The sequence below is a fragment of the Mytilus californianus genome, unplaced genomic scaffold (genome assembly GCF_021869535.1).
Source record: "Mytilus californianus isolate M0D057914Y unplaced genomic scaffold, xbMytCali1.0.p SCAF_5, whole genome shotgun sequence".
NCBI classification, from domain to species: domain Eukaryota; kingdom Metazoa; phylum Mollusca; class Bivalvia; order Mytilida; family Mytilidae; genus Mytilus; species Mytilus californianus.
This window is the reverse complement of record NW_026262701.1, coordinates 9,640,137-9,663,649: the sequence shown is the minus strand read 5'-3', so window position 1 is coordinate 9,663,649 and position 23,513 is coordinate 9,640,137. Positions and strand designations below refer to the sequence as shown.

At 31.5% G+C, this 23,513-nt stretch overlaps 1 protein-coding gene across 1 annotated transcript; it reads right to left on the bottom strand.

Moving 5' to 3' along the window:
- Window positions 1-1,982: 1,982 nt before the first annotated feature.
- Window positions 1,983-21,511, bottom strand: LOC127700583 (docking protein 4-like). The gene is made up of 7 exons (XM_052204133.1): window positions 21,316-21,511; window positions 17,796-17,919; window positions 14,465-14,693; window positions 13,198-13,266; window positions 9,029-9,224; window positions 6,108-6,247; window positions 1,983-4,967 (listed from the first exon to the last, which is right to left on the bottom strand). Exons 2-7 carry the CDS (start codon window positions 17,871-17,873, stop codon window positions 4,936-4,938), a joined length of 744 nt encoding a protein of 247 aa, XP_052060093.1. The 5' UTR covers window positions 17,874-17,919; window positions 21,316-21,511; the 3' UTR covers window positions 1,983-4,935.
- Window positions 21,512-23,513: the final 2,002 nt, after the last annotated feature.

Here is a 23,513-nt window from a genome sequence, read left to right as displayed (position 1 = left end):
TCCCATGTCAGGTCAACCACATATTATATCTCTAGAGGTCACCAGTGTAATCCCATGTCAGGTCAACCAAATACTATAAAACAAATACAAAATTCTTCTTATCTATCAAAAATGCAGACTGGTCATCTGTAATCAGAATAAAGTGAACATGTAGGGTGACATGTCTTCCTGACATGTCTTCCTGCAAACTGTTACCTTGTTTGCTCCAAATCTTTCTTGAGTATGTGTGTCTTGTACAATAAAGGACTGATATTTTTATCACATCTACATGTTCTAGACCTGCATTTAGTTCAAAGTTTACCCACTTGATGTTAAACACCCATCAGTTCATTAAATGAAATTGCCAACTTTGTACAAATACAAATGTACTTACAGACTTATATGTACCCACATTTATTACATTGAAATTACAAAATAAAAACCAATAATTTCACTATTCTGACATCATACAACAATGGCTGTTGTCAAGACATTGTCAATGAAGTTGCATCAAAACAAAGTAAGAATGTGTAAAAGAGTTATATTTCCTTGAATTTTCCACCTTATTTCTGGTAAAAGTCAATGTAATAAAATGAAAAACTAATCCAAGATTGCATACTTTGAAAATATTCAAATTATAACCAAACAACACTGATAATTAACTCATGCACTATGCATATTCCTGAAGTAATATTTTGTTCTGTCACTAGTTGAATATTTTTTTCGATATTGGAATTCTCAGATTATTTATTCTATAAATAATGTTATTAACATGAATAAAGAATGTAGGGTAAATGTCTATGACACAGCAAGGCTATTCCAAAGATAAGAACTGGTTATTTATAGTAGCACTGTGATACATAATTTTTACACTCTTATGGCAGTACATTTGTTTTTTTTCTGTCACAAAACTAAGTTGTTACGATCAATGTTCACCTTATGAAGAAATAGAAAATTTACTGATGGAAAGAAATTTATATATTGATATAATAAAGACCATATGGACGGACATGTTCCTTATGCAATCTACTTTCTGCAGCCTTTTTATTAAAACAAAGCTAAAGTAAAAGATCACAAAAACAACTGACTGACAGATATATAGTGAGAGGAAAAAAGGGAGATTTTTCTCTATATTTTTGTGTCAAACATTTAATTTTATGCCAAATGAGAGAATGAATATGCCTACAGAAACACTGTCAATTCACAGTAGCTGTGTATGTGAAAAGTATAATTCAATAAAACTGATGAGATGTGTTGTGTTATATGCATATAGACTTATCTATTGATTTAAGAACTGATAAATAAATAAATCCATGCGTTATTAATAAACCAAGAAAAAAAACCAAAACTATTTATTAAAATTAAAAAATAAAGGCTCAAAGAGGCCTGTATCACTCAACTTTTCTATATTAATGATTAGCAGTACTGATTGCTACTAAAATATGAATAGCTTTATCTGTATCATGCAAGCAAGCAAAATAATAAATAAAATCACCTACAATGTTGCATAGTGTTTGTAAATCTTTAGGAAGACTTGTAAACAAAAAGTACAATGCAAATATATGATTGCAAACCAAAACAGCAAATGAAATTAGGGCTTTACAAACATAGAAACTCCTCTTTTTAACTAATTAGTTCATCCAATTAAAAACTTCAATTAGATATTGCATTGTAACCAGTATCAGTGATCTGCAATAATAAACATGCATTCATTTCTGAATTTACAATATACTATAGTTACTGTAAAACCCCAAACTAAGCTTAAAACAACAGTTTACATGTATCTATCTTTTAAATTAGAAGAGAAGTTTTTGGTCCCTTCTCTTAAAATCTTAAAAAGAAATCTCTTCACTTAAATATAACACAGTGGATGACAATATTTCCTTTTCATGCACTCTTATTGCGAACCCAATGAAAGTTTTTCACAGTGCCATCTCTATCTTGACCAGGTATTTAAACTTTTGCAAGTTCACCTGTCCTATTGAATAAATACAATAGCAATAATAGTATTTCATAAATGCTTTCAACATTAATTCAATATGAACACGTCTCTGAAGATTAAAATAAAACATGCAAGACTTAACAATAAATGTGTTGTTACATCCCATCATCTTATCCTGAATTCAGGACTTAGTTATAGCCATGACGAGACTGGAAACTTGGAACATTTAGAAAACTACATTGTACTTACTTTCTGATGATAGAGCAATTTATACATTTGAATTTAATTATTTTTATTACAACTAACCCTATATAATTGAAATGTATTACTAATGCCCAATTAGGAATCACTAACATTATTTAACATTATCGAACCAAGATATACCAACAAAAATTTCAAAATAATTCATCATATGACAGAACCTCAGACATAAATAGATCTGAACATGTGAAATCTCTTATAAATATTATGCATATTAACATACTGTTTAACAACATACTAAAAGAGGAGACACAACAACCATCAAATCATTCTTCTTTTGATTGGCAGCTATTTGACCCCCCCCCACCCCAGTCACTATGACTTTGTTAAAACTTGTCACATGTATCCCCTTGAAACAACGTTGAGACACTGATATAAAAACTGTACCATACTGGGTTTTTTTTGGAGTGTAAAATTTGTGTATTTCTATAATTTTGCAGTATTTGCATTATGATTCCTCCCAAGATCCATAAAGAAGTAACAAGATGTACTATCAGCTATTGCTCACTAATTATACAAAAGGAGTAGGTCCGGTAAGGGCCGATTTTGGCCTCAAAATTCAGGTTCATCTGATGAAAGATTCTGGACACTTTTTAAACACTTAAGTGTCTTCTTCAGTCGATTCAATTAGTTTATGTGAAAGATTTGAACTGATTTAGTCATTAAAGACGCTCAAATTCAAGCTTAACTATGAAAAATCTATCAAATATGCCATAATATGTCACTTTTGAGATGGTTTTTGTCAAAAATGAAAGTGGCCGCATCCGTGTTCATTCTCAACCTTTATATATGTTATGTATTATCATCAAATACAACTGACATTTAAATATTAAGAATGAACACAAATGCGGCCACTTCCATTTAAGACGGAAACTGTCTAAAAATTAACCAAAATGCTATAATTTTGAAGATTTCAGTAATTTAGCATGAGTTAATGATGCTAGTACCCGATACATGTGCATTGTATTGTCAAAAACAGCCCATATTTATGTAACAGAAGTATTCTTCTTTCCAATAAATAGCTGAAAATTTACATTTTAACAATTTTGTAAAACTGCTATATTTTGGGGCCAAAAAGTGGTCTTACTGGACCTACTCCTTTACAATGAACTAGAAGTGATAAAATATATAAATATATTAGCAGGTAATATTTTTCCTGTCAAAACATTTTTACATATGGAAAATTGCTTTGATAAATTGGCAATACTTCTTGAAAAAAAAAGTAAAATTTACACAGCTGATATATATTCTTAGATAAAAAAAGCATGCATATATCTCATAAAAAAAACATCAGTGGTATATGATTAGTCATTTATATAACCTATTGTAACTCCATTGACAGGTACTGTACTTGTATTTAAAAGTGTCCCAATTACTTCAGGTATATAGCATTTTTTAATGATAAATATGGAAAACCTTTCATTTTTTATGTTACATTTTCAGTTTTATTACGGACTTTATTTTACCCCATGATACAATAAACTAAATGAATGAAAAATCCTGTTTGCCGGAGTTAAGGAATGTGTTATATAAGACTATTTTTATCTTGGTTGTTGTTAGTATAAAACTTAACATGACAATGACTCTATAGTATTGACCATTGGACACAAAGCAGCCTTTACTTTTATAGAAGGTAGCATTAACCATTTTCTGATTGATTGATTGATTAAATCTTAGTGTTTAAGGCTAATTTCAGCACTGTTGGCTATATCTTGAATGATTTTTACTAATTACGAATTTGTTAATGAAGATTGTCAGAGAAAATGTAACTGAACTTTACACACTACAATACACACATTTTCAAAAATAAACATAATTAAAGTGCTTGTGAGCATTGAAGGGTAAAGATTGCTTTAATTTTGCGGTGCAAACTAAAAATTAAATATTCCATTGTATTAAGCATTGAAAGGTAATACTATGAATTGGAGTCCATTGTTGTAGTTGGTTCGACTGCAATTATGGACAAAGGAAGATAACCCAAATTTTGTGAATATTACTTTAACAATGACATCATTGATATTTTTAGAACAGATACTAAATTCATACATCGTGCAAAATTTATGAAACTCTTGATGAGTACAGTTATACACATAGACATAATTTTGTAACTTGAATATCTGAGTATATATCTAATTGATAATTTCTTGAAATGTTGCTGAATACTATGCATAGAACGTTGTGCTAAATACACTATGTTTTTTTTTATCTCTAAAGCAGTGATACAGTTTGGAAAATTGATAACTATCAAGCCATCAACAAAAGGGTTTTGATTGCATAACTTCAATCTTTTCCCAAAAAAAGTTATGTCATTCAAATTTTATGTTGTATCAAAAATATAATAAATAATAACCACAACATTAGAACATTCTACTACATTAGAACATTCTACTGTAACAAATATGAGAATAGTTTGAACAAGGACCCTGAGTTCCAGTACAAATATAAGCCTTTGCATACAACAGATTTACATAAAAACATGAAAAATCAAAGAAGTCCCACTGATTGTGCTAAAGCACAGATTACACCATTTTTTTATAATATAAAAATATACTTTCAAAAATGCTTGTAAACATGACTAAGGGCTATCCCATATAGTGAAATAGTCCTAACAACAAAATGTAAACATGACTAAGGGCTATCCCATATAGTGAAATAGTCCTAACAACAAAATCGCCACTTCAATATCTTGAGCAAATTCCAACAGGAATGTCTGTGAAGGCCTACAAGGGTTTGATCAATTATCAGATGCATCTTTAAGGTTTCTGGTTCACATAAATGGGCTGCTCTGAAATAAAAAAAAATATATATCAACTAGAGGCTCAGCCAAGAATATACTACTGTAAGTTCAGAAATTATTGAGTGCATTTATTATTGCGATTATTGAAGAAAAGGCAAAAATGCGAGATTAATTATTGCGATTTCAAGAAAATCTGCAAACAGATATATGTATCAGATATCAGAATGGGAGTTCTTATTATTGCGATACTCACCCATTTGCAATAATAAAAACCTCGCAATAACTTCTGAATTTACAGTATTGAAAAACATAGACATATATTTTGATAAAATTCACAAATAATTGCAATCATTTGCAGGATTGCACTATTGCACTAGGCTTTGCCAAAGTTTGCCATGTTGCCAATTGTCAATCATTTGTTGAAGGGAGAACTAAACGAATGCCATGAAATGGAACCAATTTTTGAAATCTATGTACTCTAAAATATACTCCAAGCAGGAGAGGTATTCTTGTCTTTAAAAACAAGAGGTTTTTTTTCTTCATTTGAATGATAATATTTCCATTCATCATAGAGTCTCTCAAAAAAAAAGTATTAACTTAACCTGTAAATAAATGAAGAAAGTGTCTATGGGCCACAGATGCCCCCTCTTGTAAATATGCATGAGTCAACTTCCACGTTTCATAACATTTGGTTGAGGCAAACTAAAGTTAGAGAACAGAAACGACAGATTTAGCAATTTTTCCATTTATAAAGGAGCATAACTCAAGAACAGTAAAAGTGACGCCACCCAATTTCAAACTTGATCTGGGTTTTTTGGTAGTAAGCATTGTGTATAAGTTTCATAACATTTGGTTGAGGCAAACTAAAGTTAGAGAATGGAAACAAAAAAATCAGCAATTTTTCTGTTTATAAAGGGGTATAACTTATGAGAGTTAAAAATGACGCCACCCAATTTCGAACTTGATCCGTGTTTTGTGGTAATAAGCATTGTGTATAAGTTTTATAACATTTGGTTGAGGCAAACTAAAGTTAGAGAACAGAAACCAATTTTGGGGACGTACAGACATGACGGACAAGGGTCACACTTAATGCCCCTCTGCTACGGCTGGGGCATATAAAAAACCTCATGTAGCAACCATTGCCAGAGATCTATCACAGTTAAATGCTGGCGATATATATAGACATACTTGCAGGAATACTAGGAACAGTTCTTTGTCGTCCTGAAGACTTTTTCTTTATTCTTTCAGCAGCATCTTCTATTTGATCATGAATTTCTTGGTGAAAAACTGTTCTGAATAAATAGATTCCTTCTCCAGTAGGATTCTTACTGTAAGAGAAAACTTCAATAAATTAGCATCAAACATATTATCAATGTGACATATTGCATACCTGTCAACTGACCCGGATCCTGGACTCGAGATTTTCACAATTCTGAGGGGTCACCCAGAACACCCACTGGGTGACCAAATAACCTGGGAATTCGGAAAATAATCCGTTTTCACCCGGATTCCTAAGCCTTGAGACTGATTAGATATAAACTGATTTCTTTAAAATACCGGCAAATTCGTAATTCTTCCTGGACAAGAAGTTCAACTAGCTGTGTAAACTCAGCTCAAGTGACCCATTTCAGTGCATGGCTTCACTTGACAGCTTTGGTGTCAAACACACTGTTAATTAACACCAATTACCTTAGCTTTAGGTCGTAAATAATTTGTGTATTTCAAAGTTGTTTTAAAAACAACTTGAGTTACTTCCCCTTTTTTGTCAATTCACAATATACTCCTTAAACTTATGAGTTTTTTTTGTAAAAAGATTAAATCTAAAATGAATTGAACGCAAAAACATATCAGAATAATACTTTTACTTATTGTTTTACCTTAGAACAATTAAAAAAAAAAATTTGAAAATTACTTTTTTCATCTATACCTCCTTTAATTGTTTAACTTTATTTTATTATACTCTAATATCAACCTCTTAAATGTTTCACTGCTTAAAAGCTGCACAAATGTATGCAAAAAAAAACACAAAGTGGCACATTGTATGCCACAGACTGAATATGAACAGGAATAAAGGCAATGTAACACAAATCTATCAATAACCTCCAAGTGCAATGAAATAATAAAATGTACAATTTTAAATTACTTAACCATGTGGGCATGTTTTGGAAACTTTGATATAAATTATAAGAAAAATGTCCCCTAAATACTGATATTCAGCTTGAAAAATTTCGTACGCGTTATGACCTGAGATTTCATTCTTTTATGAAGGTCATCACCTGCATTTTCATTGTCATAGGTTGACAGGTATGATATTGGTATGTAACATTCAATCAATAAAGTATTAAAACTATGTTTGATCTTGTCTTGCTGACTATATTTGCTGTTTCACTCTGTCTTTTATAGTTTTCAAAATTATAGCCTAAGATACAGTGATGAACAATGGCTGGGGATATTATTGTGTGTTAGTTAGGATCTTCACAGGGGATATGGGCTCATACCTGCTGATTATTTTAAACTATGTCATTTTTTTTTCTTATTGTTTAAGTTTTAGAGGTATAAAACAATAAATGGGGAATGTGTCCATGGGACAAAGATAATACCCCCGCTTGCATATAACGCTATAAAGGGACATAACTTAGAAAAGGTAAAAGTGACGCTACCCAAATTCGTACTTGATCTGAGTTTTGTGGTAATAAGCATTGTGCATAGGTTTCATAACATTAGGTTAGGCAAACTAAAGTAAGGGAACGGAAACGAAAAGTTCAGCAATTTTTCAATTTGTAAAGGAGCATAACTCTAGAACAGTACAAGTGACGCCACCAAAATTCAAACATGACCTGTGTTTTGTGGTAATAAGCATTGTGTATAAGTTTCATAACATTTGGTTGAGGCAACTAAAGTTAGAGAACGGAAACGAAAAATTCAGCAATTTTTCCATTTGTAAAGGGCATAACTCTAGAACGGTAAAAGTGACGCCACCAAAATTCAATCTTGATCTGTGTTTTGTGGTTATAAGCAATGTGTATAAGTTTCATAACATTTGGTTGAGGCAAACTAAAGTTAGAGAAAGGAAACCAATTTTGGGACGTATGTACTCAAGTACCTATGTACAGACGGACAAGGGTAAAACTTAATGCCCCCTCCGCTACGGCCGGGGCATAAAAAGCTTCTGCTAAAGTTTCATAAAACTCTATGCTTGAAAAAGTTATTGATGTCTAAAAACTTTAACATTAGACTGTATCTAAATGTTAACTGCTAAATATACTAAGTCCATTCATCAGTAAAATACCAAAAAATTAAGAAATTCAAAATTTTACTCTGGATACTGTCTTTTGATAATAATATAGCTTCAGTCCAACTTTCATGAAATTTCATGAAGGTATGACAAATTACTGATGTCAACAAAAACTTTAATCACAGCTAGACAGAACCTTAATGGTGACTGACACCAACCCCGACAGAATGAAGGATTGTTATGTGTCTCTTCTGTGGCATAATGTTGCAGGCTAGACCATGTAAAGAGATGTTGGGTATACATCAATGAGACAACAACAAAACAACAGAAATGACAACATCAAGGGCAACTTACAATCTTCAACAATTGACAGGTATCTATACAACATATCAACATGGTAAAGTTCTAAACAGTCTGGAGTCTAAAAAAATTGTGAATAAATTAAACAGAAATTATCAAAGATCAAAATTTAGATTAAGATATGACCACTATTAACCAGGATAATTGTGTTGTAAGCAGGTATTGATGTTGGTCCAATGTATATTGGGGTAATGGTGTTTTATAAAACATAAATAACAAAAAATATATGTAAGATAACCATTTTTTATCAAATATGTCGGTTTTGACATCACAAATGATATTTCTGATTTTAACTGGACAGGCAGTTATCCTGTTCATTTATCAAGTAAAGTTAGCGTATTTTTTTAAAATTTTTATTAACATACAACAGTCTAGAGGAGGAAATTGTTTTGCCTATAGCTAGCAGATCAGGAAATTTTACATTTTTCTTGATCAGTATTTTCTACACCCTATAAATATGGTGTATAGTTTCAACCCAAAGTAATCATTCAGTGTTCTAAAATATAGTATTTACCTGCCAGCTTCTATAAGAAATTGCTTCCTTTTACCATCAGCGCCATATCTTCGTATATGAGTGATATCACATGCAGTTATTTGTCTACTTTTCTGTTCGTTATCATAAATATATACACAATCAGAAGTCACATATAATATACATTCTCCACTGTCATTTAATGTGGCACAGGGTAAAAGAAAGACTCGGAACATACCTGAAATGTAGATTATCATTTAGATGTCATAATATTGTATCTCAAACTATTGCTTTGTTGTTTGTTGTATAAATATTAATCTTCTTTATAATTTTGCAAGTTGAAATGATAAGTTTTAACTATACTTCCAAAATATATACTTTTTGTCAGCCTGTATCAATCATGGCAGGATTGTAAGGATGTTTTCTTTTTGTACTTGCACTGCTAACATTGGTGACATGACTACAGCTCTCCTAGAGAAGTTTGGTACAATTTCAAACTAGCTTAACAGTTTGATTCAATGAAACAATAATAAGTTGCAATAGATTGAGTTAAGTAACAGTTAATTATGTTCATTTTCATACAAACGTTAGAACTTATCCTTTTGCTTGAGAAATTCACATGACTGAAACATTTCATTCTTTTTGTAAAGAAATAAAAAAAAATATACATGTATTAGTATTTCTGTATTATTTATGGATCAAAGAATCTGTGTTTTATCATGGGTGAAATTTTTGGCACATATATATTATATATATCTGTATATATCTTTATATATATATAAAGTGCCTAGAAAATCAACCTAACAATGTGAAGAGTAGATTTGATTCTTTACTGCCTCCCCGACCGGGGCTGGAACCTGTACTTTTCACTTCATACTTCTAAGACAACACCGCCTAGTATGTATATATATATATATATATATACACACAGCCAATTAAGGGGAGATAATCAGACTGGATATTATTGAATTTATCACATTTACTTTGTTTTGTGAATAGCAAGAAAACAAGAGAGTACCCATTTGTCTTTTTATTCCCTGAAATTAATTGGTCTGAATAATGTCTACCTAAAATGTTCTAAATTTCTAGATATCTTCTGTTCTAATCATAAAAACATATATCTAAATATTAAACATAAAATTCCTTGAAAATAATTCTTTCATTGATTCTTAAAGACTTTAGCACATGTTTTTTCAGGAGTTTTTTTTAGATTTAAAATATATCAATACTTAGCAAAATTATACTAATTGCACATGTATTGAAAGTACATTTAGTACAGGTAGTGGTGTAAATAGTTAAAAAAGCTCTTTTAACAATTTCTATACAAAAATACCTGAACAACAAAACAATAAATTTGAAGCCATTTTAATATCTGATACTATTTTACAGTTGTTTTGATACTATTTTACTTCATATAGCTGTTTTGATACGATTTTACATCATATAGTTGTTTTGATACTATTTTACTTCATATAGTTGTTTTGATACTATTTTACATCATATAGTTGTTTTGATACTATTTTACTTCATATAGTTGTTTTGATACTATTTTACTTCATAAACCATATTTAGTCGTGTATAGTACGCACATTTTTACCCCAAAAATGTAGTTGGTAGAAGGGGTGCATATTATATACAACTATAGATGGTTTTTTCTTTTTTTTTTCTTTTTATTAATATCGTTTTTTTTTCTTTCTTCTTTATTGTATATATTCAAGACGTTTTTTTATTCGTAATTTTTTTAATAACGTTTTTTTCATTCATTATTGAATATTCAAAATACTGGTGTGACATCCTTCTTGAGAGAGCTTAAAATGAAATTAGGGATTAAGTATGGGTGTTTAATCATGTCAACTTTTGACAGGTGTTCAATATAACAAGCATTCTGTGAGTATTGCATGGCAATACATAGTCCCCTACCGGTTACAAATTCGTTCTAATGGAACGAAATTCTAACTTGATCTATAACTTGTCATGGTGTAAACTACATAAAAATATCAAGTCAAAATCTTCAAGCATGACGAAAAAACTGTTGAAAACTGATTATTTAAGTGAATTTTCTATGTCCACAGACCATAACTCTGCACAAAATTATCAGACTGGAACAAAATTCCAACTTGATCTGTAACTTGTCATGATAAAACTATATACTAATTATCAAATCAATATCTTCAAGAATGACAAACAAACCTACCACTAAATTCTTCAAACAATTTACCAAAGAAAAGGAAAAAAATCCAAAATGTCATTTTTATCTTTTAAAAAATGAGTTATTTCCCTTTCAACAGAAATCTACTAATTAATAAGTATTTCATCAAAAATTTAATTCTAGGGAAAGGGGCTTTAACTGAACAAAGAGAAAAGCTAAAATCGTGATAAATGAACTTGACCTGTAACTTGTCAAGATGAATCAATGTACAAATATCAAATCAATATCTTCAAGCCTGAAGAAAAAAAGTCTGGAAAACTGATTTGCCAGACTGACAGACAGATGGAGTGCAAACCTAAAGTCCCCGTCAGTAGGGGACTAATAACCTCAGGCAGTGCTCTAAATCAACATGACCAATGAAATGAAAATATTGGATTAAAGAGTTAATAAATTTTAATTACTGCTAATCAATTTAGAAAATGTTTGAGGTCTAATTTCTTTTGTTCCATAACATTCCAGTTATTTCTATTATAATATTTTAACAGTGCATGAGCTTGGATAAGATTAGACAAACATTGATTTCAAAAGGGATAACTAATTAATAACTTTACTTTTATAGAATTAATAAATGTTAATTACATGATGAAAGCTCTACCATTTTATTGTTTATGACTTTAATATTATTTAATTAAACAATTTGATTGAACAATCAATCGTATATATTATTTTTATCTTTCAACAGACTTAAATAAAAACATGGTTTAATTGTTCCCTATTTAAGGCTTTTTACAGTGAACTAGAGTTTTTTTAAATTTTCGTTTTTTCTTTAAATTTTTTTTCTTTTTTGTATTTCTTCCATTTAATAAAATGCTTCCCTGAGCGCAGCCTGATACGACCGCAGAGGTCGAACCCTGAAGAGTTTGGGCAAATTTGGACATAATATTCAAGCTTGATACTGTCTGAATTGGATTGTGATCAAATTTTTGACATAACATAGGTTTCTGACACAAAATAAATGTTGTCAAAGATCTTACAAATCTATTGCGCAATATTGTGCAATTGAAGATTTCTTCTTGAAACTTTTCAAAAAAATCGAAATTTGAAAAATTTTGAAATATGAATCCCTTTAAAAAATTGGAAAAAAAAATCCCCCCCCCCCAACTTTTTGAAACCCCCCCTTGGAGCAATAACCCCAAAACTCAATTCCAGCCTTTCCTTTGTAGTATAAAAATTGAAGTACAATTTCAGAGAGATCCATACACTTAAACACAAGTTATTGTCTGGAAACTAGAAAAATGCTTGTTTTTGGCCCTTTTATGGCCCCCAATTCCTACATGTTTGGGGCAATTAACCCCAAACTCAATCACAGCCTTCCCTTTGTTATATGGAACCTTGTGGTACAATGTCAGAGAGATCCATACACATACACACAAGTTATTGTCTGGAAACTAGAAAAATGCTTGTTTTTGGCCCCTTTTTGGCCCTTAATTCCTAAACTGTTGGCCCCAAAACCCCTAAAATGAATCCCAACCTTCTACTTGTGGTATTTAACATTGTGGTACAATTTCAGAGCAATCGAAATACTTATACACAAGTTATTATCCTGAAACTAGAAAAATGCTTGTTTTGGGCCCCTTTTGGGCCCCTAATTCCTAAACGGTTGGGACCGTCATCCCCAAAATCAATCCCAACCTTCCTTTTGTGGTATTGAACCTTCTTAAAAAATTTCATAGAGATCCATTTACTTAAACTAAAGTAATTGTCCGGAAACCAATGTGTCTTCCTAAGACGACGACATCATACCATTATACGATCCCAAAAAATTTTTTGCGGTCGTATAAAAATGTTTTTTAACTTTTTTTTCACGATTTCAGAGGGATGAAAAGGGGTGTGTATTATACACAACTGCATACTATACACAGCTAAATTGGGTAGTTTTTTTTATACTAGTTTACTGTTAGTTTTTTTTTCATTTCTGTAATCGTACAGATTTTCAGAAGAAAAGAAACAATTGTTGAAGATTGATGTACATTTGTATGTTGAAATAAATATATATACTGACCAGAAGGCAGATTATCATTTCTGGTCAATTCTGTCTGTATGACGCTCAACCAATCTGTAGATTCTGATTCTGTAATCATTAAAGTTTTGCTAATGTACTCTGTTCAATAACTTGAAAGTAAAACTTTTCTAGGTAGATAAAAATTTTCAGAAAAAAGTAAATTTGACACAGAAACATGTCTTTTGATTTCCTCCTCTGTATATATATATATATCTATACATCCTTGAATGGAATTTTTTATATATATGTAGAAGTAAATACATCTTAAAAGAAATTCCTAGGTATTAAATGCAGAAACTAGCTACATTTATGCTTTGTTTTATTTTTTGTAAAACATCAAAATACAATTTCTTAAAAAATACATATATAAATATATGGAATATCATATAAATAACACATAGCTGAGAGGGTGATAGAGCAGATTGGTACCCGAGAAAACATTGTCAACCGCGGCGAAGCCAAGGTTGACAATGCTTTTTTGAGGGGAACTAATCTGCTCTATCACCCATTCAGCTATGTGTTAATCAATTTATTATAATGAATGTCCTATCATTATTGTCTTTTACGGATGAATTTTATTCAAAAGTAATTTCTATGACGTCACATACATAACAACGTTACGGGGATTAGAAGTGAAACAAGATGTTTTATTTTTTTATTTTGACAGTCAAATAATAGAATCTGAGCCAAAATGTAGAACTTAAGCATTGTCTTTAATAACTTGATGTAATTTCAATTCATTGTCCTTTAAATTATCGATTTTTGATTGGTCTGGACGAGAGGGTGACATTCAAAAAAATTGTCACCCGCTCAGTAATGTGATAGAGTAAATTAACACCCTCGTATTAGCCAATCAAAATATGGCATTTTTACGTGAAGTATAATATAATATAATGTCACACTCTCTACTACATGACTACTTGTTCGTGTTGGTATAAAGCAATTATAATGATTATGTCAAGTTCTGTAATGATATGAAATTTAATTTATTAATAAAAAATGTTCTATCTCATTTACTGATTTAGGATTTGTCAAGTACTTAAAATAAAGAGAAAGACAAGAAAGGCCACATTTTTGGTCTTTGAATAAGTTGAAAATCAAAAACAAATAATGGCTCTATTCCTACCTATTCTATCACAAATGAATTTATTCATATCTGCAGTATAACCTTTATCATGTTTATATAAGTTACTTTGAGGTAATCTATCCGATGGTGAGTTATAAAAAGTTTTATTCATATAAAAACTGATGTGGAATATATAGTAACCTGTATCACAAAGGAACTGTTTAATGCTGCGATCAGACATATGTAAAGTAATGCCATCTCCATGAGATCCTTCGGACATTTTACATCTCAAAGCACTACCAACATCTTTGAGTGGAATCTGTGATGAAGGCTCGTCCTCTGCAAATGCCTGCTCTCCTGAATATTTGACCAGTCGTGAGGCTCCATTACTGGATGGACCATATAACACTAACAATTTTTTCTTCCAGGACTAAAAAAAAATTAGCAATAAATTAAAAAATACAGGTATAATATATTGATGACTTATTGTGTATTACAGTGCTGTATTTAAAGTATACAACATTTTATAGACATTATCAAGAACAGCATGAAAATGATAATATACTGAAACAATGTGAATAAACAATTTTTGAGATGAAAACTAAACAAAGCAACAAAGCAATGTCAATATCAAATTCCCTTACTTGTTTTCTTAAAGGGGCATTAGCTACGTGAGATATAAAAAAAAATAAAATATAATTTATTTTTTTGTTCAATCATTAATGAAAGTGAAATAGTGAAATAATAATCAGCTTTTAGCAGCCAGTTTAGTTCAATTTTGTCAAAATAAGCTAAGAAACATCGCTGATGAATTATTCACTTGCAAGTGAATAATTCTACCTCATTGAATCCGTATTCATGTGACCTTTTATTCAACCTATTAGCTAGAGATTGGTTACGCATGTATAAGTTGTGTTTAACCATTAAAAGGAAAAGAATGTCAACATTGAAATGGTACAAAGGTGAACCATTTCGTTGACTGATTCGATCCACAAAAAATCATTCTGATACAGGTAAAAACAATGATTAACTTATTTTTTTAACCTATAACATGAAATCAAATACACCTAGAAAAGTCCAATTGCACGAGGTCGCTATCTATTTATATTTATGTGTATGTTTATATCGGGTTATGTGACCGTAGGCATCGATGGTTAATTAGATGGTGTCTTGACTAAAATACACACAAAATGCCGAGATATATTATCGAGTCTATGCATTGTTAATTGTTTATTTCAGACTTATTGTAATTTGGATACACGTGTTAGTATGTTATAAATCAAATATGAGAATTTGAGTCAAATCGATGAACATGAATTTGACAGATAATGCCCTTTAAGCTTAATTTATAGATTTCTGTATTTTTTGTAAAAGTTAGAATATGACAAACAACAGATCTATGCAAAGTGATGGCAATAGTTCACACTAAACTTTGGGTGATCAGGTGAGCTAAAATACAATTCTTCACCCTAACAAACCTTTATAACTTAAGCTAAATAAAAGAAGAGAGTTCCAATGTCCCTCGCATCGCACATATTTTATCTGTTCTGTCCAAGGGCAATTACTGAAAAAAATTTTGTTTCTTTAAAAGTTTTTTAAATCATCTTACTAAAGAGTTGAAACTTTGAGAGCAATTTCCAATATATCTAATATTTCCAAGGGAAACTCATTAAAAATATTTGATCGGCACTTATTTTCAAACTTGTCCAAGACATTGCTGTTATATACCTTTGATATGAATTTGATAAAAATCTGGCAAAAATTGAACATGTATGTGAGAGCACTTAAAATGCAAATTTCCATGTCATTTATATTTCCAAGGGGCATAACTCTTTTGAAAATAGTTGATCTGCACTGATTTTCGAACTCTGAGACATTGCTGGTATAAACCTACAATGCAAGTTTCATAAAAATCTGGCTGGAATTATACACATCCATGACATCAGAGAGCTAACAATGCAATTTTCCAAGGTTTCCAAAGTTTCCAAGGGGCATAACTCTTTTATAAATAGTTGATCGCCACTGACTTTCGAACTTGTCAGAGACATTGCTGATATAAACCTACAATATAAGTTTCATAAACATCTGGCAAGAATTGCACGCATGAGACCGCTAACAGTGCAATTTTCCATATAACTAATGTTTCCAAGGGGCATAACTATTTTAAAAATAGTTAATCAGCACTGATTTTCGAACTCGTTCAAAACATTGCTGATATAAATCTACACTATAAGTTTCATAAACTGTTATCACAGAGATATGTCTCACCTTTTTGTAATTTGATAATGCAAATGTTGAAATTAAAATAGCAATACTTTAACATGTACATGTAAGTTATGCAAATATTCAAAGTCGATGAACCATGACTGAAGGTACATGGCTAAACAATCTCCATGGAATGAGATGTGCCAATGCTAATTCAACTGCATACCAAATACCATTGACTTATCATAAGTTGTTCCCTTTAAACAAACCTAAGCACAAACATTAACTTGTAAACTATGTGAAAGTTTCAAAGTCAATGAACCATGATCAGGGGTGGGGCTATATAATCTCCATGGAAATGATACTTGCAAATACCAATAAATTTGCATACCAAATATCATTGACTTAACATTAGCAGTTCATCTTAAACTGATCTAATCACAAACTAATACATGTAAACTAAGCAAAAGTTTCAAAGTCAATAGACCATGACTGAGGGGACTGGGCCAAATATTCTCCATGGAAATGAGGTGTGCTAATGCTTATACAACTGAGCACCAATTAACATTGGCCTACCACTAATGGTTCCCCTTGAACTGACCTAATCAAAAACTAATACATGTTAACTTAGCAAAATTTTCAAAGTCTACAGACCATGACTAAGGGGACGGAGCCAAATAATCTCCATGGAAATGAGATATGCCAATGCTTATACAACTGCATACCAAATATCATTGACTTACCACTAGTGGTTCCCCATAAATTGACCTAATCACAAACTAATACATGTAAACTATGAAAAGTTTCAAAGTCAATAGACCTTGACTAAGGGGGCGGGGCCAAATAATCTCCATGGTAATGAGATGTGCCAATGCTAATACAACTGCATACCAACTATCATTGACCTATCACTTGTGGTTCACCATTAACTAGACCTAATCACAAACTAATACATTGTTGACGCTGTCACCATCGCCATCGCCGACACCGGAAACAGCATACCTATGTCTCGCTTTTTGACTCTGTCAAGGCGAGACAATAAAAATCTGCCTTTTACCCTCATATAACATGCTTCTAGAAAAAAAAAAACCAATTACCCTTACACATTTCAGATGCGGATCCAGGATTTTGAACCACAAACAAGACAAAATTTGCAATGGAACCCGGCAAAGTCTGGATTAACCATAAATGAAGCTCTATAAGGGGGGCTGGCACCGCCCCTCCCCCTAAATCTACCTCTGTATTTGGCATTTAGGTAATGCTACCTTCTTCCTAAAAAATGTATGAAATTTGGCTTCGGACAAAGCAACCCTTTAATCTAACATACCTTGCCTATAGGTATTCGTCCCTTTACCCTGACATATCCTTTCTTTATCATAGTTTTATCATATTGAGGATCTGCCATCTTCAAGTCTATACTGTTTACTTTCAACACTTAGTTAACTACATATCTACAAAAGTAAAACAAAACTATCATCTAATTGTCTTTGAATTAAACTGTGGTGAAAATATGCAAATCAAAATCTACCTAAAATTTTAAAAATTATAATTATAATTTATTGTGCCTGAGTTATCTAGGGCAACACAAGGGCTAAAATTGTTTTTTTAATTTTGCCATGGATTGTCTTCCTATATAAAGGTATACAAAGACCCTGGTGTGGGTAACTTTTTTGGAATTTCAAATATATCAATGGGGTGCAATTTCACAGAAGTAATTATGTGGTAATATATCAATGCATGGGTCATGTATGTTCATCTCCTGAACATTAAGTTGTCTGTAAAAACTGTGTTCTGATCTTTTTATCTCATAATATGAATGACAGAATGTCAGATCCCATGTGGTTACCATCTCATTGAAATCAGATGCCATGATAGCTGGGAAATATATATAAATGGGTTGTGATTTTCATATGAAATTTATGAATGGGTAGGGATTTTCGCATTTATAAATCAATGTGGCTTTTGCCTTGCACAAACAAATTGTTTTACATTTGTCATTTCAGAGCCTTTTATAGCTGACTATGTGGTATGGGTTTTACTCATTGTTGAAGGCCGTACGGTGACCTATAGTTGTTAATTTCTGTGTCATTTGGTCTCTTATGGAGAGTTGTCTCATTGGCAATCATACAACATCTTCTTATTTTTATATTCTGTTATTGACAATTGTGCAAAAATAACTTGTACCTTAAACACCATTTAAACATGTCCAAGCTGATAACACAACCACAAATTCTACAAGTACACTATACATGTGGTACACTAACTTGACAGTCAGATAGACTATATAATTTGTAATACGTATATACATGATATACATGTACATAGTCATAAATATAAAAGAGAAGTCTGGACAACTGATGCATTTTAAAAGGACAGGAAGACTGTCATCATAATCATGTGTTAAACATTTCCATTTAGTGGATGCTGTTTAAAAATTAACACCTTTATTTGAACATGTTAAAATGTTTCATCTACCAAACACTTCACTTTACATCTTCAGGTTCCTGACACATTAGACACAAGAAGATAAATATCAGAATAAGAAAGAATCCAGGCCTAGGAGATGTAGGACAGTATCAAATACCAAACTACAAAATTGCCATTGTATATATATTGGTACATGCATGACATGTGGATGTATTCTTTCAAAAAATTTTGTAAAGCCTGGAATACCCTCAGCAGATGTCAGGATTAGCTTGAATTTAATATGGAGAACTGCCTTTCTGCTTTGAATAGCAAAATCAGAAAAACATAATTATTCCTGTGGTTACGGGTACCTTATTGAATCAATGATAAAGGCTAAAATGAAAAAAAAAATGAATTAGCACTGCCACAACTGTTATTGACTGTCAGGCATAAACTCATCTCCTTGTTGTGATGTTGCTTGTCAAGGATGAGACTTCAGCGACTCTTTTCACATAAAATCTTACGATTAAAATCGATCGTAAGTTATACTGAAATGTGCAAGACTTTACGAGTATTTTTACTCTTAAGATTGTTTGTGAAAAGAGCCGCTGAATAGTACAATACTGTATCAAACATCTGCACATGTGCAGTATATCAGTAGATGAATTTGAGCTTTGAAATATCAAAATAAAATTATTTTTTTAATGTCAAATATTTAAATTAAAATCATTTTATCACCTCTAACATGTTTAATGCAGGAGTAGGGATGATAAATATGAAGTATACCTGTATATATATATAGTATATAATAGAGTGTATGTTGATTATAAATTTACACATAATGTGACATTGTAAGAAATTATCCAGACTATTGAGACTACTAAATCATTATAGTCATGATAGTAATCTGAGGTATACATCTAATTTTAATAAAAACATATACATCCCACGCATGTATTAAAGAAGTTAGTACAATCAACATTAATCAGCAATTTTTCATATGACTTTCATCTTGGCAGTCTTTTCATTCGTTTGATGTGTTTGTGCTTTTGATTTTGGCATTTGATGAGGGACTTTCTGTTTTGAATTTTCCTCAGAGTTCAGTATTTTTGTGATTTAACTTCAACTGGTGTGATAACAATTGGTTACACACAATCTAATCCCAAAGCTGATGCACAAACACTGTCCTTTTTGAAAAATCAATAAAAAATACTCAAATTAAGGAATCTTGTTTATCATGATGATTTGCAGAGTATTTTCCATACATGCCATAAAGAGTCACTAACCCAGGGGCTACTGGCTCCAAAAAAGTTGGAGCCAGAAAAATCGCCAGCTGCTATATATATTGTCACCAATTGGGAAAACTTACAGCCAGTTAGAGTCTTGATTTCTCTACCCATATTGATGTACAAAATGTATGGCCCAGTTATTTGATATTTTTTCTTCCTTTCTGTGAAAGAAAAAAACTTACAGGCTCACTGACACTGTTATCTGAAAATGTGGAACTAAAGCCAAATGAGGATAACTATTTTAACCTTGACCGAGGCGCTTTTTTCACTTCCCTGTTCATAAACATGATCAAGTTTTGAGGAGTAACCAGTCTAAGAGTGGATTTCAGTTAGTTACTTAGTCATGACCTTAGGTCTTAAAATAGAACAAGGGAACACATTTTGAATTAACCTTTATAAATCAGCGAGCGCTCATTACTTTAAATGTAACCTTCTATTCATCTTCATTTCACACTATCACCATGATCACCATGTCGATGATCACTCTTTGATAATCCGTTTACCTATATAAAAGATCGACACATGCTAACATACCACAAATATACCAGAAAATGCCCTAACATCGTTTTAATTAACGTTGCAGTCAGAAAAAATAAAATTTGACATGGAAAACTGTTGGTGCCAGATATATCGCCAGCACCCTTATTTTGTCACCAGATGATATAAAAAATTTGGAATTTGCGACACTGACGAAGCCCAGTGCCGCATGTCCCTATAAACAGAATTCATCAATAATGTTTCAAGATATTTTTCTGATCATCAGCAAAATTTACACAGCTTTTTCATTTGCAAAATTTCTACTTGCCCTAAATCAACAATGATCAAATAGTTCATGAAACTCTCAGATTTTTATAGTACATGTAGGTATTCCTTTTTAAATTATGGGGCCGGATTGGTTTAGGTTAAGGAGCTGGAACAACCTGATACCACTGTGCGTTTTTTATTTATCAAATTTGAAGTGTATACACATGATACATGTCTAAATTGTGTATGACACGTAGGTCCTGTTTTCATATTTATATGAGGACTTACAGTTAACCTGTGTTAAGTGTTCACGTGTAAACAAATCAATGTTCTACAAGAAATTCCTTAATCATATTAATGTTCCTAAACGGAAGAAAATACGTACAGAACAAGAGAATAATTATTTACCTTCGTCACCATGATTCAATTAGATACTGTACTGTCTGATTGTATACAATTCAGTTTGTTGTGCCTCAGCTGACAACACTGTCTCTTCGAGATTTGTAGAAAGAAACTGTAAATTATCTTTGTTTTCCCTACTGTATAAAATACAATATATTTGGTGAGTTTGTAACTTTTGCTTGCTAAAAAATCCGGTTGGTACTTCCGGTGTGACTAAGTTTAAATACAATTTCGGAATATGCGGCATTATGATTTTTGATTAGAGCTTTTATAATATTCCATGTTGATCAACAATTTAAATTATACCTTGCTCATGGTGTTGCTTGCAAACTCATACCTGCCAACTTACACTATTTGCGGGGGATTTCCCCCATGAAAGCTCCCAAATACAGTCACTGGTAGACCTATTTGGAAAATGCCCGCGATTTTTGGCTAATCTCCGCGAAACGGATAATAATTAGAGGTTCATCGTAAATTTGCTGTATTACAGAATATTATGCATGTTATCCGGAGATTTTCCGTGTCGGCGGGAATTAGCCGTTTGTCCGATAAAACGGGTGTGTATTGAGTCAGTGATAGAACCAGTGATGCGTGAGCGACGGTTATTAATAGATCGTTGTACATAGATGATTATATAATCCGTTATGCGTGAGCGACGGTTATTAATAGATCGTTGTGATATATACAATGTTTACAGTCAGATTAAAAAAACTATCTTATTTCCCTTTTCGGTCGAGATAAAACGGTGTTTTTGATGATAAAGTTACTTACGATATAAATATCAAATGTTGTCATTGTTCATTAAAGAAAAATCTATTTTAATGTGACCAATGAACAAGATGAATACATGTGTTATCTTTGCAAAAGACAACTACAATTTTTTTAATATATGAATGGAAATCGTATTTACGTTAAAAAACGTAAACTAATCTACTATTCATGATAGATTCATAATGTGAATCGATAGTTTGGGTCAGAAACTTTGTTCTCACTTTAAAAAATTCTTCACAATTGTCATGTTTAGAAAAAAAAATCAGTCCTTGTACTTATAGAGTCTCCGGAAGATACCGTAATCGGGCAGGATGTCAAACTGATCTGACCCTTGTCCTAGTGTATTTAACACCTGCTGTGATATTGCTTGTGCAATACCAGTGGAAGGTCGTAAATCAATCTGTACCCGATTGATCAGAATTTAATTTTACCTGTACATATATTTAGTCGTTACGGAGGATATCATAGATACATGTTATATATTGTATTGTAATTAATGAAGATAATTTAAATATATTATATAATAAAGACCTATTTGCATATAAATCGAACATATTCATTCTAACCAAGAAGGTTTGAAATTGAAAGTTTTCAACAAACTTTTGATAAAATCTTTCCCGTAAATTACATACGAGTCCTTGGTTTATAGTTACACATTTGTAACCCTTCTAACGTCTTATTTCTTTGTGCTATTAAAAGAACTCAAAATTTTCCATATTAGATCACATTTCGTACGAGTCCTAAAAATTATAATTGAATAATCTTCTATTTTCCTTTCGACACCACGTTCCCCATAGGAGCCTCAAGATCTAATCATACCTGTCAATCATTAGCCACAAGTTGGTCCGCCAGATAGATCACTCGTGCTTTCTATTATGACATCGTTGAGAAGTTTTTGTAAATTGATTTGTGATATAAATAAAGTGATGTGAAGTTTATTTTACGGCCGATCAAAATTTGATGTGATTCGATTTTTCTTTTACACAAAGATGTTTTTTAATATGTCATAAAATACATGGAAATAAAACATTTGAGTTCGTTTTTCCCGTAAATATATTCAATAAACCAAAATTTATTTCAAAAGGTAAACATTTATAATAATTACAAAGTTATAATTTGATTTTTATTTAAGTCGGTTAATGGAAACAATCAAATGACAACGTCTTTGCAGAAATATTAATCCAGACATAAACGTACTTAGACTGTCCATTTGTTCCACTGTGTAGGACAATTTATTCACGAACTACATCATTAATAATTACTAATATAACAGTTGCTGAAATGTAAGTTGTATATTATTTATTTTTTTACAAACATGCGTTTTGGTTCCGTTCAGATTTGCTATTACAGCATGTGTAGATTCCTTGATTTTCATCTAGTTTCAGTTATATATATACTAGTTCCAGTCAGTATAGGGCTAATCATTTTGCCTT